Source organism: Amia ocellicauda, chromosome 1 (genome assembly GCF_036373705.1).
Source record: "Amia ocellicauda isolate fAmiCal2 chromosome 1, fAmiCal2.hap1, whole genome shotgun sequence".
Taxonomy (NCBI): domain Eukaryota; kingdom Metazoa; phylum Chordata; class Actinopteri; order Amiiformes; family Amiidae; genus Amia; species Amia ocellicauda.
Window position 1 is genome coordinate 6,547,422 of NC_089850.1, and position 22,964 is coordinate 6,570,385.

At 42.3% G+C, this 22,964-nt stretch overlaps 1 protein-coding gene across 2 annotated transcripts in view; it reads right to left on the reverse strand.

Annotated features, from left to right (window-relative positions):
- ephx2 (epoxide hydrolase 2, cytoplasmic) overlaps window positions 1–22,964 on the reverse strand; it is a 117,627-nt gene that overhangs the window by 15,952 nt on the left and 78,711 nt on the right. For both annotated transcript variants that reach the window (XM_066710291.1, XM_066710232.1), the window contains 5 exons: window positions 14,510–14,555; window positions 8,870–8,972; window positions 5,635–5,704; window positions 4,391–4,471; window positions 4,042–4,100 (listed from right to left, as the gene is read on the reverse strand). In XM_066710291.1, the coding sequence (XP_066566388.1) occupies window positions 4,042–4,100; window positions 4,391–4,471; window positions 5,635–5,704; window positions 8,870–8,972; window positions 14,510–14,555 (359 nt within the window). The remainder of the gene's footprint in view (window positions 1–4,041; window positions 4,101–4,390; window positions 4,472–5,634; window positions 5,705–8,869; window positions 8,973–14,509; window positions 14,556–22,964) is intronic.

Genomic DNA, 22,964 nt, shown 5'->3' on the forward strand with positions numbered 1-22,964 from the left:
TCAAACCTTTTTGTCAGTTGGTTACAGCTGAACAAAATGTATCACCGGGATCATGTCAAGCTCAGCTCAGGGAAGGGAAGGGAAAGGAGGATGGGGACCAGCATGGTGATCCATCAGGACAGATCTGCCGGACCTGCTCTGATGGAACACCATGCCTAGATACTAGTTCAGCTCCTAAGACCTGAGGGATTTATTATGGGAACCCAAGGACTCCCTTATAATCAAGGTGTTCATTTTTATATGACACCACCTCATCTTTTCTTCCCTTGATGTTTACACCCAGCAATAAATATTTATTCAGTCCTGGCTTAAAATATTAATAAATAAAAACACAGTGATTGTATAAACATCCTACTTCATAGGAAGTTAATCTGAGGTCTCTGCAAATACTCAATGCTTCTTAATGCAGTGCTTCTCAGCAAATTAAATTTAGACAGCAGCATGAATACGCAGCCTTGGCAAAGATTAATACAAAGAATGGGTAGCGAGCATTACTCTATTTTCTGGCTACACTGTCAGACTATGAGTGCTGTTCTTTATAGCAGGTGTGGGGTCATACTACAAGCTGATGCAGATCAGGTTTGTCCAATAGTCACCAAACTAACCATCTCAAATAGACTGAAGTACCTGGGTCCTGGTGTCTTCAGCTTGTCTGACTGGTAACAGATAGTCTAGGGTGCAGGACTGCAGGACAATGCTAGGAGCTAGGAGTGTCACTGGGTTATCTGTGTGATTGACCGTGTGTGTCTTATACAACTTGACAATCAGCCTTGGCTCCTTTCAGCCAAGGAATTTACAAGTCGGTCTTAAAGTTGTGCCAGAAATGTTCTGTTTCGATTCAAGCCTTTCTGCTGAAACATGACTTCTCCACAACTCAGTCCTCAGAAATACGTGAGATAATTATGGTGAAGGAACGCAAGACGTGGCTAATCAGCTCTGCCCATTTCCCAAAGAAGAAAGCATTAGAAGGACTTAGGTATTCCTTGCCCATTTGTTTCCTCAGTCTGAATGTCTTACACTTCTAGTTAAAAGCTCATTTGGTTTACAGTGGGAACTGGCCTTACACACAGTCTGGCAACCAGCTGAAAATCTGACTGTGGACCAGGATACTTGATTTGTTTCTTAAAGAAAATTCCTTAAAAAGTAAAAGATAGAAAATCGATGAAAAAAGATTACAATATTTTTGTTCTTATCTTTTACTACCAATGTTATATAGTTTCTCAGGGGAGAGCAACTTAATACCCAAACAACATAATCAACGTATGTTATATATATATATACATACAACTCTACAACTCTGCAATGTCCTGCAAACTTATTTGTTCTGTCAATAAAATAACTTTATGGTCTATTGAAACCTGTATTCTTCACAGCTGATAACTTTCGTTAGACATTGGGGAATCTAATCTTCAAAAACACAAAGTGTACAATTTTATTTCCAATAAGTCACCATACAAACTTAAATGATCTGCTGTTTCTGGTTTCATTTACAAAAATAATACTGATTTGTTTTAACATTTCAACAGTTCATGCAGTCTTGAGTTTATTCGTACCTCCTAGATGACATCAAGAATATGATTTTCAATGATGCCTAATGAAGCCTTTAACAAAGCCAACAGTGCTCCTATATTACTATGTTCAAGCAATATTTGCATCTAAATATTTACATTATTTAGCAATTTGGTAAACCAAGCATCTGTGTTGTCATAACCTCATGAGGAGTGTTTTTGTTTTTGTTTTTTAGTCGTCTTAGGAATGTTGTCCACAAACCACGAAAACTAGGAAACAACAACAAAAACAGATGGAAAGTTGAATGAAGCAATTACATGGATGAAGCAACAGCCAGTTAAACATTATATTCAATTAGGCAAATTTTTTAACTGTTGGAACATCTGAACGGAGGGAAAAGGTTTCAGCAATAAATGAAGTTTCAACACATATCTCTGTTCTAATGACATTCAAAGAAATATACAGTGTATCAAACAAACACGTAAAGCGACTCCCACCAATAACCGATTTAATTGACTGAAGAACTACAAACTGATCCCAGTCACCAGCGCAGCCAGTGTGTTGAAGGCAGTGAATGGACATCCATTCCCAGGGCAGATGCTGTGCAACTGAAGCTTAAATGCTCAGGTCACACGTGCCACCCAGACCATTATATTACTGAAATACCAAGCAGCCGATTACATTTTCCCCCTATTCCAGGAGAGCAAGCCCTTGGGGATACACATGTATATCAGTACTTCACACTAGGTAGCAACTCAGCTCCCTACATTTCAATTCTGACCACTCACCATCCCTCGTGTGCAGTGAATGAGTAGCAAACCCCTCTTTTACACACCAGCGTTGTCAGCTGCAGTTTTGTCATAGACACCATTGTCTGGACCTGTCTGGAATGCTACCTTCAGTCCCTCATCTCTCCATACATCCTCTCCAGACCGCTGCAGTCTTCCAGTGCCAGAAGACTAACCCTGCCTCCTCTCCACTCCCCTTCCTCCAGAGCTGCTCCTTTTCATCCCTGGCCTCTAAGTGGTGGAACGACCTTCCCACCGAAGTCAAAACAGCAGAATCCTTGACCTCATTCTGGCGCTTACTCAAGACGCATCTTTTCAGACAGTACTTGTAATATTAGTCCTTTTAATCCCCGTTAGATAGCACTTCAAAGAGTTTTATTATGCTTCTTGCGTTTTTGATTGTTTTCCTCCTTGCTCCCTTTCCCGTAGCCCCTGACTGTGACCCTACATCTTGACAGCACTTAACTTTTACTGTCCAGGATGTATGACCTAACTTACTGTACTCGCCTGTGTAAATTGGAAGTTGTAAAATGTATTATATTTTGAACTGCTATGTTTTATATAAATTGAATTTGTAATGTTTGATGCCTGTACCTCCTTCTGGCAATTACTCAAGACACATCTTTTCAGACTGTACTTGTAATTGTAAAATTGCACTGATTAAATGTAATGCTGTGACATACCCCTTTCCCTGCATTACTAGTACTCGTATTGTTTATTTTGATTTTCCCTATGCCTCCTTTCCCTTTGCTCTTAATGATGCCTGCACTTGCTTTTACTATCTAGGATGTAGGACTTGTATTGTTTACTGGATATTTCCTATACAAGCGTGTAAATTGGAATTTGTAAATTGCATTATGCTTTGAACTGTACTGTATATTTGCACTTTGTTTTGCTCTTATGTTTTGTAAGTCGCCCTAGATAAGGGCATCTGCCAATAAATAAATAATAATAATAACATAATAGATATTAAAGGAGTTCCAAGCACGGCACAAGAGGACAAACACATACTGCTCTCCAGTTACCATACGTATTGCTTGATGCAGATGCTCTGTTGCAGATTTTTATACCCTGGGTGTGGAAGTCTTGGATGACAGCTGGAGTGTTGGGGATTGGAGGCTGAGGTGTCACAACCCTCTGCGCATAGTATGATTTAAAAACATTAGGCTCCCCCATGTCCTGCTACTGTGACTGGCAGGTTTGTTATATTCGGGTTATCCATATTTTTTAAATTGTATTTCATACAATATTGATAATCTTTGCACGAGTACTGGGTGAAGTACTGACCCTTTATTGTGTATTGTATTGAGATAACAGAGTGGCCTGCTGTCAGTGTCAGGCTTCCCACTTCTCAGCTGCACTTGCTGCCTTATTGCCATGAGGTCTGCATGCCTGACCAGGAGGCCACTAGACTCTGTGTGCTATTTCTATATGTAACAGTACATTAATAACACCTGGCTAATAATCCACTTATTTAATCAATTGATTAACACCAAAGAAGATGGGCAGGTGAGGAAAACATAAGAGAAATCAAGGGCAAGGTCAGTCGCATGCCTATAATGCACATATACACAGAAATTAATTACCCCTTTTGACCTGCAGGAGTCAGGATTTGAAAAGTGTATCATATCTGAAAACAAGGTCACCAACCAGGTACAATGGCTTTCTTATTTTAAATCCAAAAGAGCAGTGCCCCCCCTCCAAGTTCCAAAAAAATCAACGCAGATGAAGTTGTGAGGCTTACCTATCCACCTGAGTCCAGTGTCCACAGTCCTCAACCTGTGCTCTTGTTAGGTCTTCAATCTGAAAAATCATGGAAGAAACAAAACTGAAGAGAGATTTTTGAATCACCTGAAGAAAGGGTGAAATGTCAGGAGAAATTAAAACATCCTCTCTTCTAACAAGGTGTGAACTATGTAATTAACAATTGATGAATGTATGAAGTTTTGGGGGGACTGATTCTGACTAGTGAGGCACTCATTTTGCAGAACAATACTGTGAAACTTCCTCTGTCTTCTTCAAACGGAGATCAGCTAGCAGCTAAATGTTATGCCAAAGCCAACCTGATCCTCTACACTGATCTTTGGGCTCACCAAATTTTCCATGCCATTGGTAAAGGCTGGCAAAAGCACGTGGTCATTTGCTGCAGTCACCATCAGAGCTGGAACCTGGACCTGAGGGCACAGAGCAGGGGACAGAAATCACCCAGGTGCACAACACCACTCAGCTGTGCAGTGTCATTCACACACGATTCTAGAAGCTTTTAAATAGGATTTTAACACAGAAGATTACTTGTCAACGGTTGTAAAAAACTGTCAAGAAAATGTATGTTGGTGTAAGAAGTGTAACACATTGATCATATGAATTCAAAATATATAAAAAAATAAATAATAATAATAATATATTTGTTTTTTAGAAGATGTAGCCTTTTGGCCAAGAAAGCCAGCCCTTGGTGTTCATCAGTGATTTTTAAACTTCATTAATATTTCAGCAAGATTAAAAAAACAAGGCAAACAAAAAAACACACCACTTGAACTCAAACTCATGGGCTCGAACTCAGTTAATGCAAAAGACATTTCATTAATTCATTAGGTTTTCACCCATGGAGACCCAAGCTGAAGTTGAGCTCAGGACAGTGGTTGTGAAAGGTTTATTGGTTTAATGCTAAGTCTACCTTATTTCACCAAACCACTGTGCAATTTCATATATTTGGATGAGGCCACCTGAGGTCACCCCACTTTCTACCCATGGACATGCTTTTACACTAACAAAATCATACCATGAGTTTCCACAATGTGGGTTATAACCTGGGCTGGTGTGCTAGTCTGAAGGAACTATAGAGAGCACAACAGGGGTGACGTGTGTGATGTAACATGGTCACACTTCAGGCATAGAAAGACCAATTTGTTTTCACCCATTTCTCTGGGCTGAGGTTGTAAATATTAATCCGTAATGATTCATACCAAGAAGGAACCTGACCCTTTTCTAACTATAACCTTTGTTTTTTCAGGAAATACTGCTAATTTGACCATTAAACTCTAAGCACATTAACTTAAAATCAAGAAGAAATTAATTCAAAATCCCAGGAGGATAATAGAGCAAATCTTTTCAATTATATATACTGGCTTTATCCCACAATAGAATCATTCGTCTGAAACCTGTTAAATTATTATTATTATTATTATTATTATTATTATTATTATTATTATTATTATTATTATTATTATTAATAATAATTTCTTAGCAGACGCCCTTGTCCAGGGTGACTTACAAAATATCATAGCAGTACAAAGTGCAAAATTGCTACTGAAAGGGACGTCATGTGGATGACAGTTACCTTTGATATTGGTCTGGACAACAGCCATTTCCAGTTTGTTACCAAGTTTCTGTACCAGTTCAGAGGACCTCTAGAGGAAACACAAAATGATCATTACTTGTAGCTCAAATAGTCAACAATTAACTTGCGTTATGATATCGGTAGGGACCCTAAAGGAACTCATACATCGTACTTAGATGGAGTGCTCCGATTTTAGATCTCCATTTCAATTCTTAAACTGGTTAAATGCTTTTAGAATACTTAAAGGTTCTTGATTTGTTTAAGTGTTTTGAGTTTTAGGAGATTCTAATTTTTCCTGGTATTCTTATGGGAAGCATGGAAAATTCATATAAAAATAATTAAACAAATATATAAATATTGTGCAGATAACAGAGTTCAAAACTGTTGTCATGCACTGTATTTGACTATGTACAAGACCCAACAAGAATAGTAAAGGCAAATGTTATATTTCTTCAGAGATCAACCATATTTTGAATTTGCATTAGCAGAATATATTATAGATTCATGGAATGACTGAAGCAGAAGCAATTGGATTCATATATATGTATTATATTGGATTATATATATATATATATATATATATATATATATATATATATATATGTATCTCAAGAGTCCAAATTTTGTACTGGACATAGATACTATAGAATTAGGAGAGCTAAAAACAGAATGGTTCTGGAAATGCAAAATTAAGTTATGGCTGTGAGTGGTAGCAAATGGGCCAAAGAGATTGGGTTACTCTGTATTGTTGTACAGACAATTACATAAAGAAGCTTCATTGCTGCTGACTAGCTGGAAGCTCACTGGCAGCACACCAAAGATCATTTTTATGTTTGACAGAAAATTAAGGTCTTGCTGGGAAAGTTTTAAAATGTAATGTTGTTAAGAAAAACAGAAATAAGAAACAAACAAGAGCTACGATGAAATCAAAATGTGCTCTTTTATAAGATGCTACTTTCTTCTACTCATAAATGTCACTGCTGTGATGTACAGGTGTGTAGTTTGCTATTAGCAGGTGGGTCAATGTTTTGATTCCATGCAGGCCAAGGTCTGTTTGGACTAGAGTTACATCACAAAATGAACCCTAGCTCCTCTGCACTGAGAAAAACATTGTTAGTGTCTGAAAAAGTAGGGCCTCATATATATGTATCTTAAATGCACTCATGAATCACACAAGCGAATCTGGGAGCGCACAGATGAGCAGAGAGAGTTATGACAGGATATATGACTGTGTTGTTTATATGTAATCCATAACTGCTTGGAGAGATACATGTTTCTGGAAGATCATTAATTCTTATCTGTAATAATTAACGAGGGGTAAGAGGCCACACTTATTCACCCGAAATGAGTTTCAGAACAATTCAAATCATATTTCAGTAAAGCAGGATGCCACCCTTGAGTTATAGGGGGCACTGTACTTTGTTTAGGTACTGAACATTTATAACTAAATTGCAAACTCTAATTCAATCCCCCCCCCCCCCCCCGCAGTAAACACATTGATTGTGCTAACATTGAGGTCTAGGATTGTTGTGCTACTGCAGTTGCAGTCAAATTACAGAAACATGCTCTTTGGGATTGTTTTGCCTAAATGCACAGAAGACCCCAATAAAGCTGAACGTAAGCTGCGCAAGAGAAGATTGGTATATCACAGAGGAACAACCAATATCAAGGATCATTTGACCAAGTTTAAATTATTATGCATTATTTATTAGCCGTATTATTATTATTTACAGACAATTCTATCATTTTGACACAAACTCTTAATTGTAGAAGGGAGTCTTTTTATTATCCAAATTGTTAGGGTTACAGTGTTCTGGTGTCTTTAGTATTTAATACTTATAGCACAGTTTTTTTTGTTGTTGTTTTTTTATGTTATTGAGCACAGAAGTAAACTTTCACACTGACCTCCCTAGATTTTTGACATTGACCCAATTGAAATGTTATAGAATGGGACTGAAAATGAAGATGCCACCCATTAAATTCCCTGTGGAGATATTAAATCTGAATAGGCAACAACACATGGCAGCATTACTTTGGCTGTATAACGGAACACCTTTCTATACACAAAGATTTTACTGCAGCAAGCTTTGAAATGTCCTTTCAACTAGAAAGAAAGTCCATTCTTCAAGGAGACCCAGAGTCTGGTGTTTATAATTGTGGTTCAGTCCATTTTGAAATGGATCTGTGGATCTGGTTTCTTTATTTCTCATCCATACTAAGTTTGTTAAAAAATAAAATAAAAATGCATTTATAGAAAGGACGGGAGACATATAATTTTAATGACACAGAAATTGCTTGATATCTACTTATTTAACTACTTAGTGAAGAGGTCTCAATTTTAGTAACAGCCCTGGCTAAACCTCATAAGCCTAAGATATGAATTATTCAGAAGAAGGCTTTCAACAAATGAAGATGATTCACATTCTAACAATATTCTGCTCAACTCTACAAACAATTATGCAAATTCGAACATTATTAATAAATCAGCAGAACAAAATTGGACCTGTCCCCTAAAAATGATTGGGCATAAATTGTCTCTTGGAACTCAGTTAGATTATTCATGCAAACATGACAAATTATGCATTTAACCAGTCTATCAGTCTATCAATGTATTACATTTGCAATTTGTTAATAAATATTAAACAATTAAAGTTGGACTTTTAATGCCACTACAGCTCTAATTTTTTCTGCATTTGTTAAAATGTGTTAAAAGTATGTCTTAAAGCAAAAGCAATTTCAGTTAATACCATTGACAATTAAATCATTTAAAAGTATTTATTATGTATTGAATACATAATAATTAGTAAATATTAATATGCAATATTATTTCTTACATTCAGGTTAGGGTTTTGTAAACCACCCAGTGTTTTGGAAATGTGGTCACTGGAAATGCAGTTTGTCTCCATTTTCTATACTTCCCTCTAGCCTAGCATGTAAAGAGGTACACAATAACACTATGGTTTATTTTATGTCTAAATTGTGACACTACTTAATAAAGATGTTTAGTAAAGTCCTGTAGACCAATGTTTATTTGTCTAAAGAATTATAGTTTAAAAGTTTATTATAGTTTAAAAATCATATTCTTCATTTTCAAAGCATATACTTGAATGCATTTGCAGAAAACATCAACATCAACAACAACAACAACAACAACAACAACAAAACTAAAGTAAATAGCACCTCCCTGTCTGGAGCTCAGCAGGTTTGACAGCTTGAGGAAGCTTGCATCTCCTACCTGAAGCCACTCTTCTTGTACTGTTGGACATAGTACTGCAGAGCTGATTCAGTGAGCATTGAGCTTCTGTGAGGATTCTCTGGCATCCCAACAAGCAGCCCCCCTGTGAATACAACCAAACCCATTTAAGCAACTGTGTGTCAGAATGATCTAAGGGACAGGATTTCTCCGACAGAACTGTCAAAAAAACAAGGTTCCCTTTCAAATCAAAAGATAGCCATTACCTAATGGGAAGAGCCTTCATTGAAAGTATGTCCCAAAGCTGCCCAATAGGGGCCCTGCTGGCAGGAGGAAGACCCGCCCCCAGCGTCTGTGAAAAGTCTCCTCCTGACTCCAACTCCCTGCCATTTCTTCTTTCATCTTGCCAGTGATTGTGCTTTATTGCTTTTTCGCTTGCGATCGCCTTAAAGTTTTGTGAAGTGTGCTCACCTGCTCACCAGGAGTTCGGTTAAATTTTTGCTAATCCTCACGTGTTATTACGGAGTGTTCATTTCCAATTTTTTGCCTCTTCAGAGCTCAGACTACGGTCTTTTAATTATTATTGCTTCTCTTCGGAGGTAAGTGTGCAGTGGGAGTTTCGCTCGGAGCCGGCCTTGGTCCCTCCACTGAGATCTGTTGCATGATTTTACCTCCTGTACCATCCATTCTTCTTTTACAGATTCGAGTAGCATAAGGAGAGGAAAGAGGAAGGAGACTACTACGCTGGAGCAGCCTCCCCGTGGCTGGTTGGCTGACCATTCCACACTGTTTCTCCGGATTGTCTCAATCTCTGTCGGCAGTCTTTAAACCGCTCGACACGTCAAGAATGGCGCTCGACAAACCAACTCTGTCGACCTCAACCAACACGTCAACCTTGACCAACCTTGTTGATCCCTCGAACTTTCTGTCGATATCAACCAACTCTCTCGATCCCTCGACCTTTATGTCGACATCGATCTCGGAATTCCACCAATGTCTACATGATAGACTTGCTTTGAGAAGGGGCGAAGGCCATGGGGAGGTCCTTCGCAGCCATGGTAGCAGACAGACACCATCTGTGGTTGATGCCGGTTAAACTCCAGGACAAGGAGAAGTCTGTCCACCTCAGTGCTCCCATCACTCTGGGTCCGACGTTCAGTGAGACGGTGGACCTCTTAATTGAACGATCAGCAAAAGCAAAGAAGATAGCATCCAAATACCCTGATCTCCAACAGGCTAGACGGCAGCCAAAGCAGTGCCTCTGGGGCTCCCAACAACCCAATACGCCGTGGCCAAGGCAGGGAAAGCCTCACCCTAATCCACAACAGACCAGTGGCCTGCAGAAGCGAGCCGCAGGTGAGAGGGAAGAACAGGCTTTCTGGCTGGAAGCCTAAGGGCAAGGGAGACACCCAACAGCCCCCTGCGAAGCCGCAGGATCTTCCCTGAAGGGGCGCGGCCACCATCACCAACCCCACCCCTCCCCAACAGACTGACCAGACTCAACCAATGGTAAGCCTGCACCCAGGACTCCTCCATGGACCCACGGATACGCCCTCCAATTCCACTCTGGCCCCTCCAGTCAGGGGGATGCTGACCACTTCTGTGAGATGTCATGAAAGGGCTCAAGCTCTCTCTCAGGAGATCGTGGTGATGCGGGAGAAATGAGCAATACGACTAGTGGCCGACGAAAACTCTCGAGCAGGCTTCTACTCGGGGTACTTCCTGGTGCCAAAGAAGGATGGAGGCTTCAGGCCCATTCTCGATCTGAGGGGCCTCAACATGTTTCTGAAGAAAAGACTCTTCTGCATGTTGACTGTGCAGCATGTTCACTGGCTCCCTGGACATTCTCGAAGTACATGGACGCAGCCTTGGCCCCCCTCAGGACAAAGGGGATAAGGATCCTGAACTACCTGGATGACTGGCTGGTGTGCGCAGACTCCAGGCTTCAGGTGGAGGAAAATACAGCAGAGGTGATACGTCACGTGACTGCACTGGGTCTCGCAGTTCATATAGAGAAAAGCTCCCTCGAACCCGTACAGAACAAAAAATGCTTGCCTACCTGTCCAGAGACAGAATCGAGTCATTGGAGAAATGTCTGGCATCATTCAGAAGGGCATCGACTCTCCAGCTGGTCAACTTCCAAAAACTGTTGGGGCTGATGACGGCCGCCTCGAATACAACTCGAACCTTCAGCTCCCTCCACAGATTTTCTATGGGATTAAGGTGTGGAGACTGGCTAGGCCACTCCAGGACCTTAATGTGCTTCTTCTTGAGCCACTCCTTTGTTGCCTTGGCTGTGTGTTTTGGGTCATTGTCATGCTGGAATACCCATCCACGACCCATTTTCAATGCCCTGGCTGAGGGAAGGAGGTTCTCGCCCAAGATTTGACGGTACATGGCCCCGTCCATCGTCCCTTTGATGCGGTGCAGTTGTCCTGTCCCCTTAGCAGAAAAAAACCCCCAAAGCATAATGTTTCCACCTCCATGTTTGACGGTGGGGATGGTGTTCTTGGGGTCATTCCTCCTCCTCCAAACATGGCGAGTTGAGCTCGATTTTGGTCTCATCTGACCACAACACTTTTACCCAGTTCTCCTCTGAATCATTCAGATGTTGGCAAACTTCAGACGGGCCTGTACATGTGCTTTCTTGAGCAGGGGGACCTTGCGGGCGCTGCAGGATTTCAGTCCTTCACGGCATAGTGTGTTACCAATTGTTTTCTTGGTGACTATGGTCCCAGCTGCCTTGAGATCATTAACAAGATCCTCCCGTGTAGTTCTGGGCTTATTCCTCACCGTTCTCATGATCATTGAAACTCCACGAGGTGAGATCTTGCATGGAGCCCCAGACCGAGGGAGACTGACAGTTATTTTGTGTTTCTTCCATTTGCGAATAATCGCACCAACTGTTGTCACCTTCTCACCAAGCTGCTTGGCGATGGTCTTGTAGCCCATTCCAGCCTTGTGTAGGTCTACAATCTTGTCCCTGACATCCTTGGACAGCTCTTTGGTCTTGGCCATGGTGGAGAGTTTGGAATCTGATTGATTGATTGCTTCTGTGGACAGGTGTCTTTTATACAGGTAACGAGCTGAGATTAGAAGCTCTCCCTTTAAGAGAGTGCTCCTAATCTGAGCTCGTTACCTGTATAAAAGACACCTGGGAGCCAGAAATCTTGCTGATTGATAGGGGATCAAATACTTATTTCCCTCATTAACATGCAAATCAATTTATAACTTTTTTGAAATGCGTTTTTCTGGATTTTTTTGTTGTTATTCTGTCTCTCACTGTTAAAATACACCTACCAATAAAATTATAGACTGATCATTTCTTTGTCAGTGGGCAAATGTACAAAATCAGCAGGGGATCAAATACTTTTTTCCCTCACTGTACCAACCACTGACAGTGACCTCAACGTTCGGGCAGCCACTGTCCTGGTGGAGAAATCGGAACAGTCTGCGCCTTGGCTCCCCCCTCGGATGCCCGCACAGATGGGAAGTCATCACCACAGACACGTCCGGAACAGGCTGGGGCGCTGTCTGGAATGGGATGGGAGTCAAGGAGTGTGTAGCTGCCTCTGGTCAGCCGCACACATCAACGTACAGGAGCTGCAAGCAGTGCGCCTGGCGCTGCACCACTTTTGCCATGGTCTGACAGACGTCCACGTCCTGGTTCGGACAGACAACACGTCAGTGGTGGCCTACATCAACCACCAGGGAGGCCTGCACTCCCCCAGACTACATTGTGTGGCATGCAGACTTCTCCTGTGGGCACAAGTCAATCTCCGCTCAATACGGGCAATACACCTGCCAGGCGTGTCCAATACAGCAGCGGACATTCTCTCCAGGGGATGTCTGTACAGCTCAGAGTGGAGACTGAATCCTCAGGTGGTGGAGCAGATCTGGAAGAGGCTGGGACGAGCTCGTGTCGACCTCATCACTACACAGGCAACGACCCACTTTCCTCTGTGGTTCTCCCTGGAGATGGGAGGCGGCCCCCTGGGTGTGGACGCCTTTGCTCACCCATGGCCGCAGGAACTGCAGTATGCCTTCCCCCCACTGTCACATCTTCAACTGACACTGGAGAGGATTCGCCAGGAAGGAGCTCAAGTTCTCCTGATCGCCCCCCAGTGGCCAAGACAATTGTGGTTCACGGCGCTGGCACAGATGATCAGCGTGGATCCATGGTAGCTTCCGCTTCAACAGGACGTGCTGAGCCAAGCAGAGGGACTGTTGTAGCACCCCAACCCAGCACAGCTGCAGTTGTGGGTTTGGCCCCTGAAAGGCACCACCTGATGTCTCAGGGGCTGCCTGTTAATGTCATGGAAATGCTGTAGTCAGCCAGGGCTCCCTCCACCAGGACCCAATGGTCAGCTTTCCAGAACTGGTGTCTAAAGAGATGTGTGGATCCGGTGTCGTGCCCCATATCGACAATCCTGTGCTTCCTGCAACAGCTGCTTGAAGACGGGAAATCTGCATCCATGCTGAAAGTTTATCTGGCTGCCATCTCAGCGTGCCATGATAAAATTGACAGCCCACTCAACGAGGGGACAAGCCATGTCGTAGGCTCTCTTTCATGGTGCCACACTTGAAGATCTGTGCAATGCTGCGACCTGGTCCGGTCAACAGACCTTCTGGAGGTTCAACCGCTTCAACATGGCGGACCGGCTGCGCCCAAGCTTGGGCTCCCAGGTACTTCAAACTGCTAGCCCTCAGGCGCTGTGAGGCTCTGCCATCCTTGTCATTCATTGTGGGTTTAGGCTTAGTCAGGTGTCAGCACTCTCCACATCTCTGGTATAGTATTCCCATTAAGTAATGTCTGTCTTTCGATTTGAAAGGGAATGATAGGTTATTATCATAACCCTGGTTCCCTGAAAAAGAAAGACAGTCTTTACTCTTCAGGGGTCGCTCGACCAGACGACCTTCCTAATGAAGAAATGGCAGGGAGCTGCAGTCAGGAGGAGACTTTTCACAGACGCCGGGGGCGGGTCTTCCTCCTGTCCGCAGGGCCCCTATTGGGCAGCTTTGGTACATACATTCAATGATAAGCAGGTCAGAAGGCTCTTCCCATTAGGTAATGGTTGTCTTTCTTTTTCAGGGAACCGGGGTTATGATAATAACCTATCATTCTGCTTTGAGGGAGAGCCATGTGTGCAGAAATGCAGATATCTCTGGAATAAACTGGCTGACAGTATAGCATTCTGTCTGGAGATGTGTGTTAGTGATAAAAAAATTGACCTCGACAGCAACTTTGCAGTATGTGTTTCATAAACATTTGTATCCTGCTGTCCTTATGTCAAATTAGTTTAATTTTATATTACAGTTAACCGATTTTAGGATTATCAAGACTAAAGGGTAAACTACAGCAGTACATATATTCCTGTATGTATACGTGTTTATTTAATTTTGTATTATTACTTTCCTTATAAATCAGGTATATTATCTTTAAAGAAAGTATATATTCTGCTTCATAATTCTGAAACTGACCAACATAAAATAGATTTCTGTATAAAAGTGGAATTCAACATCTAAATATTAGGTGGATTTGGAATAACACAATTAAAATGACATATTTCAGTGATAAACTGACAGGATCGGTAAAGACTTCAGCTGTAGATTTGTACTTTTAATGTAAATGGCCTGCCAAAGCAGTGTCACAGTTTCCACACATGCATGTAGGGTATCTACCTCTCTTGCAGACGTTGGACGTATCAATACTAGGCATGTTTGGACCCTATAAAAAACAAGTTTGAATGTTAAAAATGTCACATGACCTGTCAATTAGCTCATTCAGAACAATTACGACATTTTGTGTGTGTAAAAGTAAGGAGATCCAGTTTTTCCTGCTTATAATACATTTAGGATTCTTGTCTCAACACTTAGTGTTGTTTCTTTGATTATGTTTTCAATTCGATATACTGGTATTTAATTATTCATTTTCAACACACACACACACAATCCACACTCACATTTCAATGTCATTCAGCACTATTCAACAACACAAAATGGTAAATTAAACATATATCTAGTGCTCCTGTGAAAAGTAAATTCAACTTGCAATCCTGGTATTGTGAGTGAGATGAAGAAAATGTTTATTTGGGTATAATGACATTCAAATGCATGTGCTCTTTCAACATCCAGCTACAAATATCTCGATGTTGTTTAATCCTTTCAACCATTTCACCTAATTTTATATCCCCATATCTCTCTTCTTTAGGGGGTTTCCAAATCTCCTGTTTTCCTCTGGGGCATAATTTAATGCATGAAACAGTTCTCAGCCCATTGTAGTTGTAATGCTATATTAATTTACAAAAAGAAGGCACTTAAATACTCTCTGTACTTATTGAACACATTATACTGAAACAGTAATTTTGTCCTGCAGAGCAAAATTCTTTCACAACAACACTGAAATGAAAGTCATAAAAGAATCATGAAATTAGATCAAAGCACGGGAAATCAACATAAACAAACAAATTGTTGTAATTGTGTAATTCCTGAAAACTACAAACAAATCTCTTATTTGTCAGTTGTCATGAGATTGATAAAATTAGTTTTCTGGAAATACGTATAGGGCGAGATATTCATAGGGTCTATGTCAGGGGTAGTCAATTATTTTGTGTCAGGGTCCAAATTTCTTGGTCAAGGTATAGTCATGGTCCAGATATCGGGGAGAGGGAGGGGTCACACCTTCAAATGACACTTTCCAACACACACACACAATTCTGTGAATTAGTAATCTACCCCATTGCTTATATTTAGTACATTAATTTGACAAAGTACAAAAATAAAACATTTAAATAAATGTAAATATTAGTATTAAAACGGTTTCAGACCACTTTTAATTTTAATTTGTTAAAGACTATTGTAGGCATATAGATAAACATAATAGACACTTTCAAGCATTTCGTGTCTTTATTAGATTCAAGTCTTTAGCATTTTCCCCATTGTCCCACTGTCCACTGCACAAAATTAATGTTGACAAATGAGGGCAAAGACGATTGAGTAATTCAGGGCTGGAGGTCTGGGGGCACCATTACTACTACATCCACAATATTGTTTGTACTGCTTACTGCAATACTACGAGTATGAGCCTTATTGTTTGCTCTGTCAGGACAATGGCATAGAGGTATGCACTACTATATTACCGAGGAGGTGAGTCCAGACTCGAGTGCACTGCACAGGACTGATGCCAGATGTGACTCCTAATGAGATATCTCTCCTTCGACGCCCTACATGATACCCCTGGAAATCTCAGACCACCACTTAATCTTTTTCTCCCTTCCTCTCCCCTCCCCTGCAACTCCCACTGTCACCTTCTGCCGTAATCTCCGCTCCATCTCCTCCTCCACCCTGGCCTCCACTGCTCTCACTCTCTTACCTTCCATTGACTGTTTCTCCCATCTGCCTCTTACCTGTGCTACCTCCTCTTTGTTCTCCTCCCTTGATTCTCTCTGTCCTCTCACATCTCGTCCTGTCCGTCCCTCCTCTCCACAGCCCTGGATCTCCTCCGTCCTTCACTCAACCCGATCCACTCTGCGCGCTGCTGAGCGGAAGTGGAAGAGGTCCAAACTCCCAGCTGCCCCCGAACTCTACTGTCCTCTACTGTCCACATTCTCCTCCTCCCTTACCTCAGCCAAGAAGTCTTACGTCCAATCACTCTTTGAATCCTCTGTCAACAACCCCCGCAAACTCTACTCCATCTTCTCCTCCCTCTTTGCCCCCCTCCCTCTCCTCCCCCCTCGTCTATCTCTGCTGATGACTTTGCCTCCTTCTTCTCCTCCAAGATCACAGATATCTGCAAGCTCTTCAACAGTCTCTCCCATCCCACCCCAATCTCTGACTAATCAAGCTTCCTTTTCTTCATTCTCACCTCTTTCTGACTCTGAACTTTCCTCTCTCCTCCTAGGTCACAAACCCACAACGTGTGCCCTGGACCATCTCCCCACTCACCTCCTCCAAGCAACTGCACCTGATCTACTCCTCTTCATCTCCTCGCTCCTCAATTCCTCACTCCTCTCTGGCTGCTTCCCCTCTGCTTTTAAACAAGCTGCTGTGATCCCACTCCTCAAAAAAACTACCTTTGATCCCACCTCTTCTCAAAACTAATGCCATCTTCCTACTCCCCTTCCTCTCAAAGACCGTCGAGCATGCTGGCACGCATTCAGTTCAAGACATTGACTGTTACCTATCGCTGTCTCGACTAGACTGCACCGAGCTCCTTCAGACCCTCATCTCGACGTACATCCCCTCCAGACCTCTCTGGTCTTCCTAAGCCAGAAGACTAACTCTGCCTCCTCTGCATTCCCCTTCCTTCAGAGCCGCTCCTTCTCATCCCTGGCCCCTAAATGTGGAACGACCTTCCCACTGAAGTCAAAACAGCAGAGTCCCTGACCACCTACCGGCAATTACTCAAGATACATCTTCTCAGATGTACCTGTAATTTAGTCATTTATTCCTCAATGTGGCTCAGCTCTCCTATAAAATACTTATATAATGTTTTGTCATACTTCTTGCTTTTGCATTGCTAGTACTCGTGTTGTTTATTTTGATTTCCCCTGTACTCCCTTCCCCTTAGATCTTAACTATGACTTCACAACTTCTCTGCACTTATTAGCTATTACAATCTAGGATGTAGGACTTATATTTTGTGTTTACTGTACATTTTCATAGACACTTGCATAATTTGGAACTTGTAATTGTATCATGCTTTGAACTGTACTGTATTATCCACTTTTGTATTGCTCTTGTATTTTGTAAATCAACCTGATAAGGATGTCTACTAAGAAAAAATAAAATAATAATAATAATAATTCATTCACCTGCAGAATCCTGTTCCTTTAATGCCGTGGCTTATTAACATATGGTAATGACTTGGTAATTGGAAACATGAGATGCAATTGTATTCCGGGCTGACATTAAACATGCGCATAGTGCAATCGAATTTGAATTGCATGAAAGCCTTAATTAGACTGAATATATCAGTTTATTGAACCAAATTTGCATGGCGCATTCATCCATAACTGCACAAAACTGTGTTCAAACAGTGAAGTGGTTCAGGCGGGTTTGTGATATTCCAATGTCGTGCAAAGATTTGCACCATGTTTAAATATCTCTCCTTTTTTGTCCAAGTCGCATATTTAAAACTCAGTTATAAGAGAGTGGCTGAATTCCCTCTGACATGGTTTATTCCTCCGAAGAATCTGAATGCCAGTATATTGCTCATCCCATTTTACATGAGGGAAAGACTTGGATGCACCTAAGACCCACTGGATTTGGAAGCTGATAGACAGGTCCCCTAGAAATCTTACATGACTTCTGTCAAAAATCAAGGGCTAAACAAGGTTTCTGTGAGTACTTCTTAATTGGCAAAGTAGACTTCATTGATCCCTGGCTGTTCATTTCCTCAAGGCTGCTCTGCTAATGACTGTACTGAGACTGTAGTGAAACAAATGTTTCAATGAGCAGATCCTTGTGTGACACCCTCTGCATTTTACCAGAGGAAAGACAAATGTTCAAAGAGTTCCAGTGTGGATGAATATCTGCAGTCAATAGGGTCAATGAGTCTGAAGCATCTGCACTGGGGTAACAAGTAATTTTGTATGATGTACTTTCTGTTTTAGTGGCCAGTTCTGTCTATTGTTGCCTTTTGTTTGTAATAATTGAGAAGAGCCTTGTGATACTGTGTTATCAAAATTATTATATACAGTACATTTGAAATAATGGACTGGTATGGTATGGTATGAACTACACACATAAGGAGTTGTATTTTTTACACTTAACACAAGAATGAACCTTTTACTAAAACTGCTGATGTTTTTAAATGTCTCAGCAATATTCCCTTGTTTTTTGCTGCATGTAGGGCATGATTGGTACCTAAATGATAATAATCAAAACCTCACGCACTGCTTCGCAAATCAGCAGCCTCTGATTACACGTCTCCACTGTGAAACGTCATGATTAGCCAGGTCGTGACAATGTGATTGGATAGATTCAGAATGACCATGGCATGGGCTATGCATGACTAGTTGTGTCTGATACATGAGTGATCATGTTGTTTTATCACATACATATCTCTGGGCCATGCTTTAGTGTTGTGGATAGCCGGAATATTACCCAAGCTCTTTGATGCCAACACTGCCCGACGGGTATTTCAATAATTCATACATTTATAATCCTCTGAAAAAAAAAAAGAATGAAAAGGTTGTTTGCAGCTGCTATAAAATACCACAGTTTTATGAGTCTGACATCTCTATCATAATAAAATATGATATTGTAATTATGTATAAAGCATATATATCTGTAAATTGGTAAATCTCTTCAATAATCACTGCCTTGTTGTGTTCTGTCCAGAAGTGCTTCTCTCTGCGAAGATTTCATGATGTGATGCAATGTTAGCTTGCAGCAGCTTAGAAATAGTATTTGCATGTGGGTTTCCTGAAACACAAACACTATCACGCCTCAAGATTCAAGTTAGACCAGAGGCCTTTCTGTCCCCATATCCAATAGTGGCTTCAAGACAATAATTTACTCACCAAATTGTGGTGAAAACATATTTTAATGACTACAGATGGGCTGCTGCAGAACTCTGTACTTTGTGTCTCCAGATAGGCAGTGGGCTCTCATGGGGGTCTAGGTTTGAAAACAGGACCCCTCCAAACAATAAAGAATGAGGATGATCCTGTGAACTCCATCTGCTGATGGATCATCTTTCCTGATTTGTGACTAATCAGGGAAGGAATTGGCAAGGCAGGAATTAGTTTACTACTGAAATACTGCAGATTGTGTTTTCCTTTGCTAATTCCTAACCTACGAATCTTTATTTATTAATATTTTTCATTAGGGATTTCAGTGCTGCTATACTCTCCCCAAGGCTCCCTGCTAATGAAAAAACATTTTTTCCATCTCCTGTGCTTCAGGCGAGGTTTTATCCACTACTCCTTTTCAGACATGAACAGGATGAAGTTTAATTTTAACCCAGTTACCCCCCCTCCAACAATAATATTGTTATCTTTTTGGTTTGTTTAATTTCCTGTGATATTTAATTGAGGTATATTATGGCATTTAACGAACAAACAAAATATATTCCAATACCTCCGGCTTTTCAGGAAGCTTCCCATTCACAAGCAATCTGGCATCAAATTAAGTTAGATTAATAGTTGGAAAGACAACTGCTTGTCATTAACAGTGAAGCCCTGAACAGATACAGGGTTGTGTACAAGGTGGACTGCAGTGTTCAGAATGTAAGGTTATCTATCATAGCCCCGGTTCCCTGAAATAGAAATACTAACCATCACTAAAGGGTTATTTCCCCTTTAAGAACCCAGAATTCTAAAGAATCTATGCCAAATCTCACGATAGTGCGTCTGACACCTATGTCACTGTAAATATAAAAGTGTGTAGGAGCAGGGCAAAAGAGGAGGAACCTGCGCAGACGTCACCTTTTATACAAACAGGAAGTGGAAGGGACCTGTTTGAGTGACGTGCGCAGGAGCCAATGGCAGCTTTGATGGAGTGATATTTCGACCGGGTTCCTACGTAAGTGTACAGAAACCCCTCCCCCTTGGCCAGTGCTTCCGACTTGAAAGATAATAACTGTTTCGACTGGCGCAAGGTCTCTGTTCTCCCCACATAGAGTGTGGAGAATACACTCCCTTTCAGATTGAAAAGGGTGGGGGACAGAAAACTTCCAACTCAATTGATTGATTCAGGGTAGAAGGTGTCTTGCCGGCGTCCAGCAGTTCCTGCAAAAACTGCAGGATCACTGCCATAGGACAGGTAGTGAGTTCCTGGTCCCTTGTCAAACACCACTGCTGGAACATCCCCCACTGAGTAGAGGCTATGCGAGCTATGGCATCCCTCTTCTCGTTTTATCGAGAACCAATGAGGGCAATGTGATGTCTCCTGGGAGGCAAAGCGGTCTATATGAGCCCGAGGTTTGAGCCTCCATTCGGTACCTATGCCTCTTCTTGAGAGGAAGTCGGCTGCTGTGTTCAACACTCTGGGCAGATGGACAGCCTGGATGAATAGGAGATGCGTGTCTGACCAAAGTAAAATCATGCCACCCTGGTGGTTGATATAGGACACAACCGTTGTGTTGTTTATGTGGACAAGCACATGTGTCCCCCTGATCACCTACAAAAATGACTGCAGGCAAACACTGCCACGCCTACCTGCGCTCAGGTAGGCACTGACCCTCTGAAGATCGAGAATCTGAGGCCTCCATGCCATTTTGACACCAGGAAGTACTTTGAGTAGAACCCTTTTGTGCCTTTCGGAGGAGGGGGGAATCATACAAATGATGCCCAACAGCGTCTGAATTTCTGTGGCCAGAGAGGCGTTGGCCAGAGGGTCCTCCACCCGCGTCTGAACCACACCCCGGAATGGGGGATAGTGGCAGGAGAATTGTAGAGAGTACCTATTCTGCATTGTGGTGAGCACCCACAAGTCTTATATGCACTGGGCCCAGTATTCCAGCTGGTCCCGAGTATAAGGGGGACCCTGGGCTGTGGCAGCAAAATCCCTGGGCCACGTCTTCTCCTTAGCCTAGGCTGAGAGTGAGGCGCCCTGCCCACGAAAAAAAACAGATGTCGAGGGTTTAGCGAAATGCCACGAGAAGGCCACTGCTTCCACTCCACTGTCTGCGTAAGCATCGGCAAAAGCCTTCGAGGACCCGCTCGCCTCCTTGGATCTGAGTAGAAGGTCATCCACAGCAGGACCAAACGTGTGACCAGGTGTGACGGGCGCATCCAGGAGAGCCAATTTGTTGGCTTCCGACAGCTTGGCCTGTGAAAGCCAAAGCTGCTGGCCGGACGCAACCAGCACTGCCATGCCCCTGCCTGTAGCATGGCCGAGCAGCCTGGTTATCTCAAGCCGGTGCTTCTCCACCAGCCAGAGCTCTTGCAGCTGGTCAGGCCGGATTCTACTATCCTGTACTGTTTTATTAGGCCAGACAGCATCCTTGGATAATAAGGTCGGCAGGTAAAGCCAGCGCTGGAACAGTTGACCACACCGGAGGAAAGGTAGTTGAACCCCAGTTTCTGGGTTGTGCAGTCTATACAGGGTGTCGAGAATCCTCAAGCTGACATTGAGATCAACATTGAACGTCGACGTCGGTAGATGGTAAAATACCCTGACGATGTCAGAGGCACCGAAGCACATCAGAGTGTGATCTGACTTGTTGAATGTCGAAGTCGAGACCCTTAGACGCTGGAAACAATGTCAGCATGAGGGTCAAAGTGAAGCGTCTTAGTGCAGCGAGATAAGGTGCGTGAGTACTCCTTGTATTAAAAGTACCAAAACACTGAAGCCGAACGCACCAGCAACCAATTTGCTGAGAGAAAAAGGTTGATTATACTGCTGCAGAGCCCTACAGACAGTACAGGAATACAGCTCACTTTCCTGTGGACAGAAAACAGACAATACACTCCACATAATCTCAACAAGACAACACCAGGACACTGAAATATGAGTGCAGTAGCAAAGACAGCACAAAAACGAGGAGACAAGATATTCGCTACAACCGGGAAGAGAGCCGCAGGCTTCTGCAGCACACAAGGCAGAGAGGGCTTAGTAACAAAAAACAGAAACAAAAAACAGATCGCCTTGGTTGGAAATCAGAGTGAACACGACCACATGAAGTTGAGTTCTCTTGAGACATATTAGGACCAGCAAAAAGGAAGGCCTGGGGGAGTTGGGCCTGTAGCTTTTTTGATCCTTTTTTGATCCTCTGTTGTGTGTGTAAATATATATTTACACACACAACATCTCTATTCTCTGTGTTTAATATTTTCAGACACAATGGCATAGAATAATTCTGAGGAAATGTGAGACTCAGTGGTGCAGAAAAGTGTCTGTTAATGGTGCCAGTTGTGTGTGTGGGCGGAAGAGTGGGCGAGTGGCCCGCGCGCATCCCTGAGTCTGTGATTTTGCGAAGAGTAACAAGGTGCTGAGCATGATAAAAGGCTGCAGTCTGGGCTGTTTGTCTGCTCTGTGTGGTGTGCCTTTGGCCCACGGGTTCATTAGCACACAGCATTACTGTCACATCAGTGCTGGCTAATGTCTTTGTTGATGTATCATTAGTTTGTAATGCGTCTGGGCCCGGATGGAGGGCTCTTTAATGGTCCTCATTATGATGCAAGGTCAC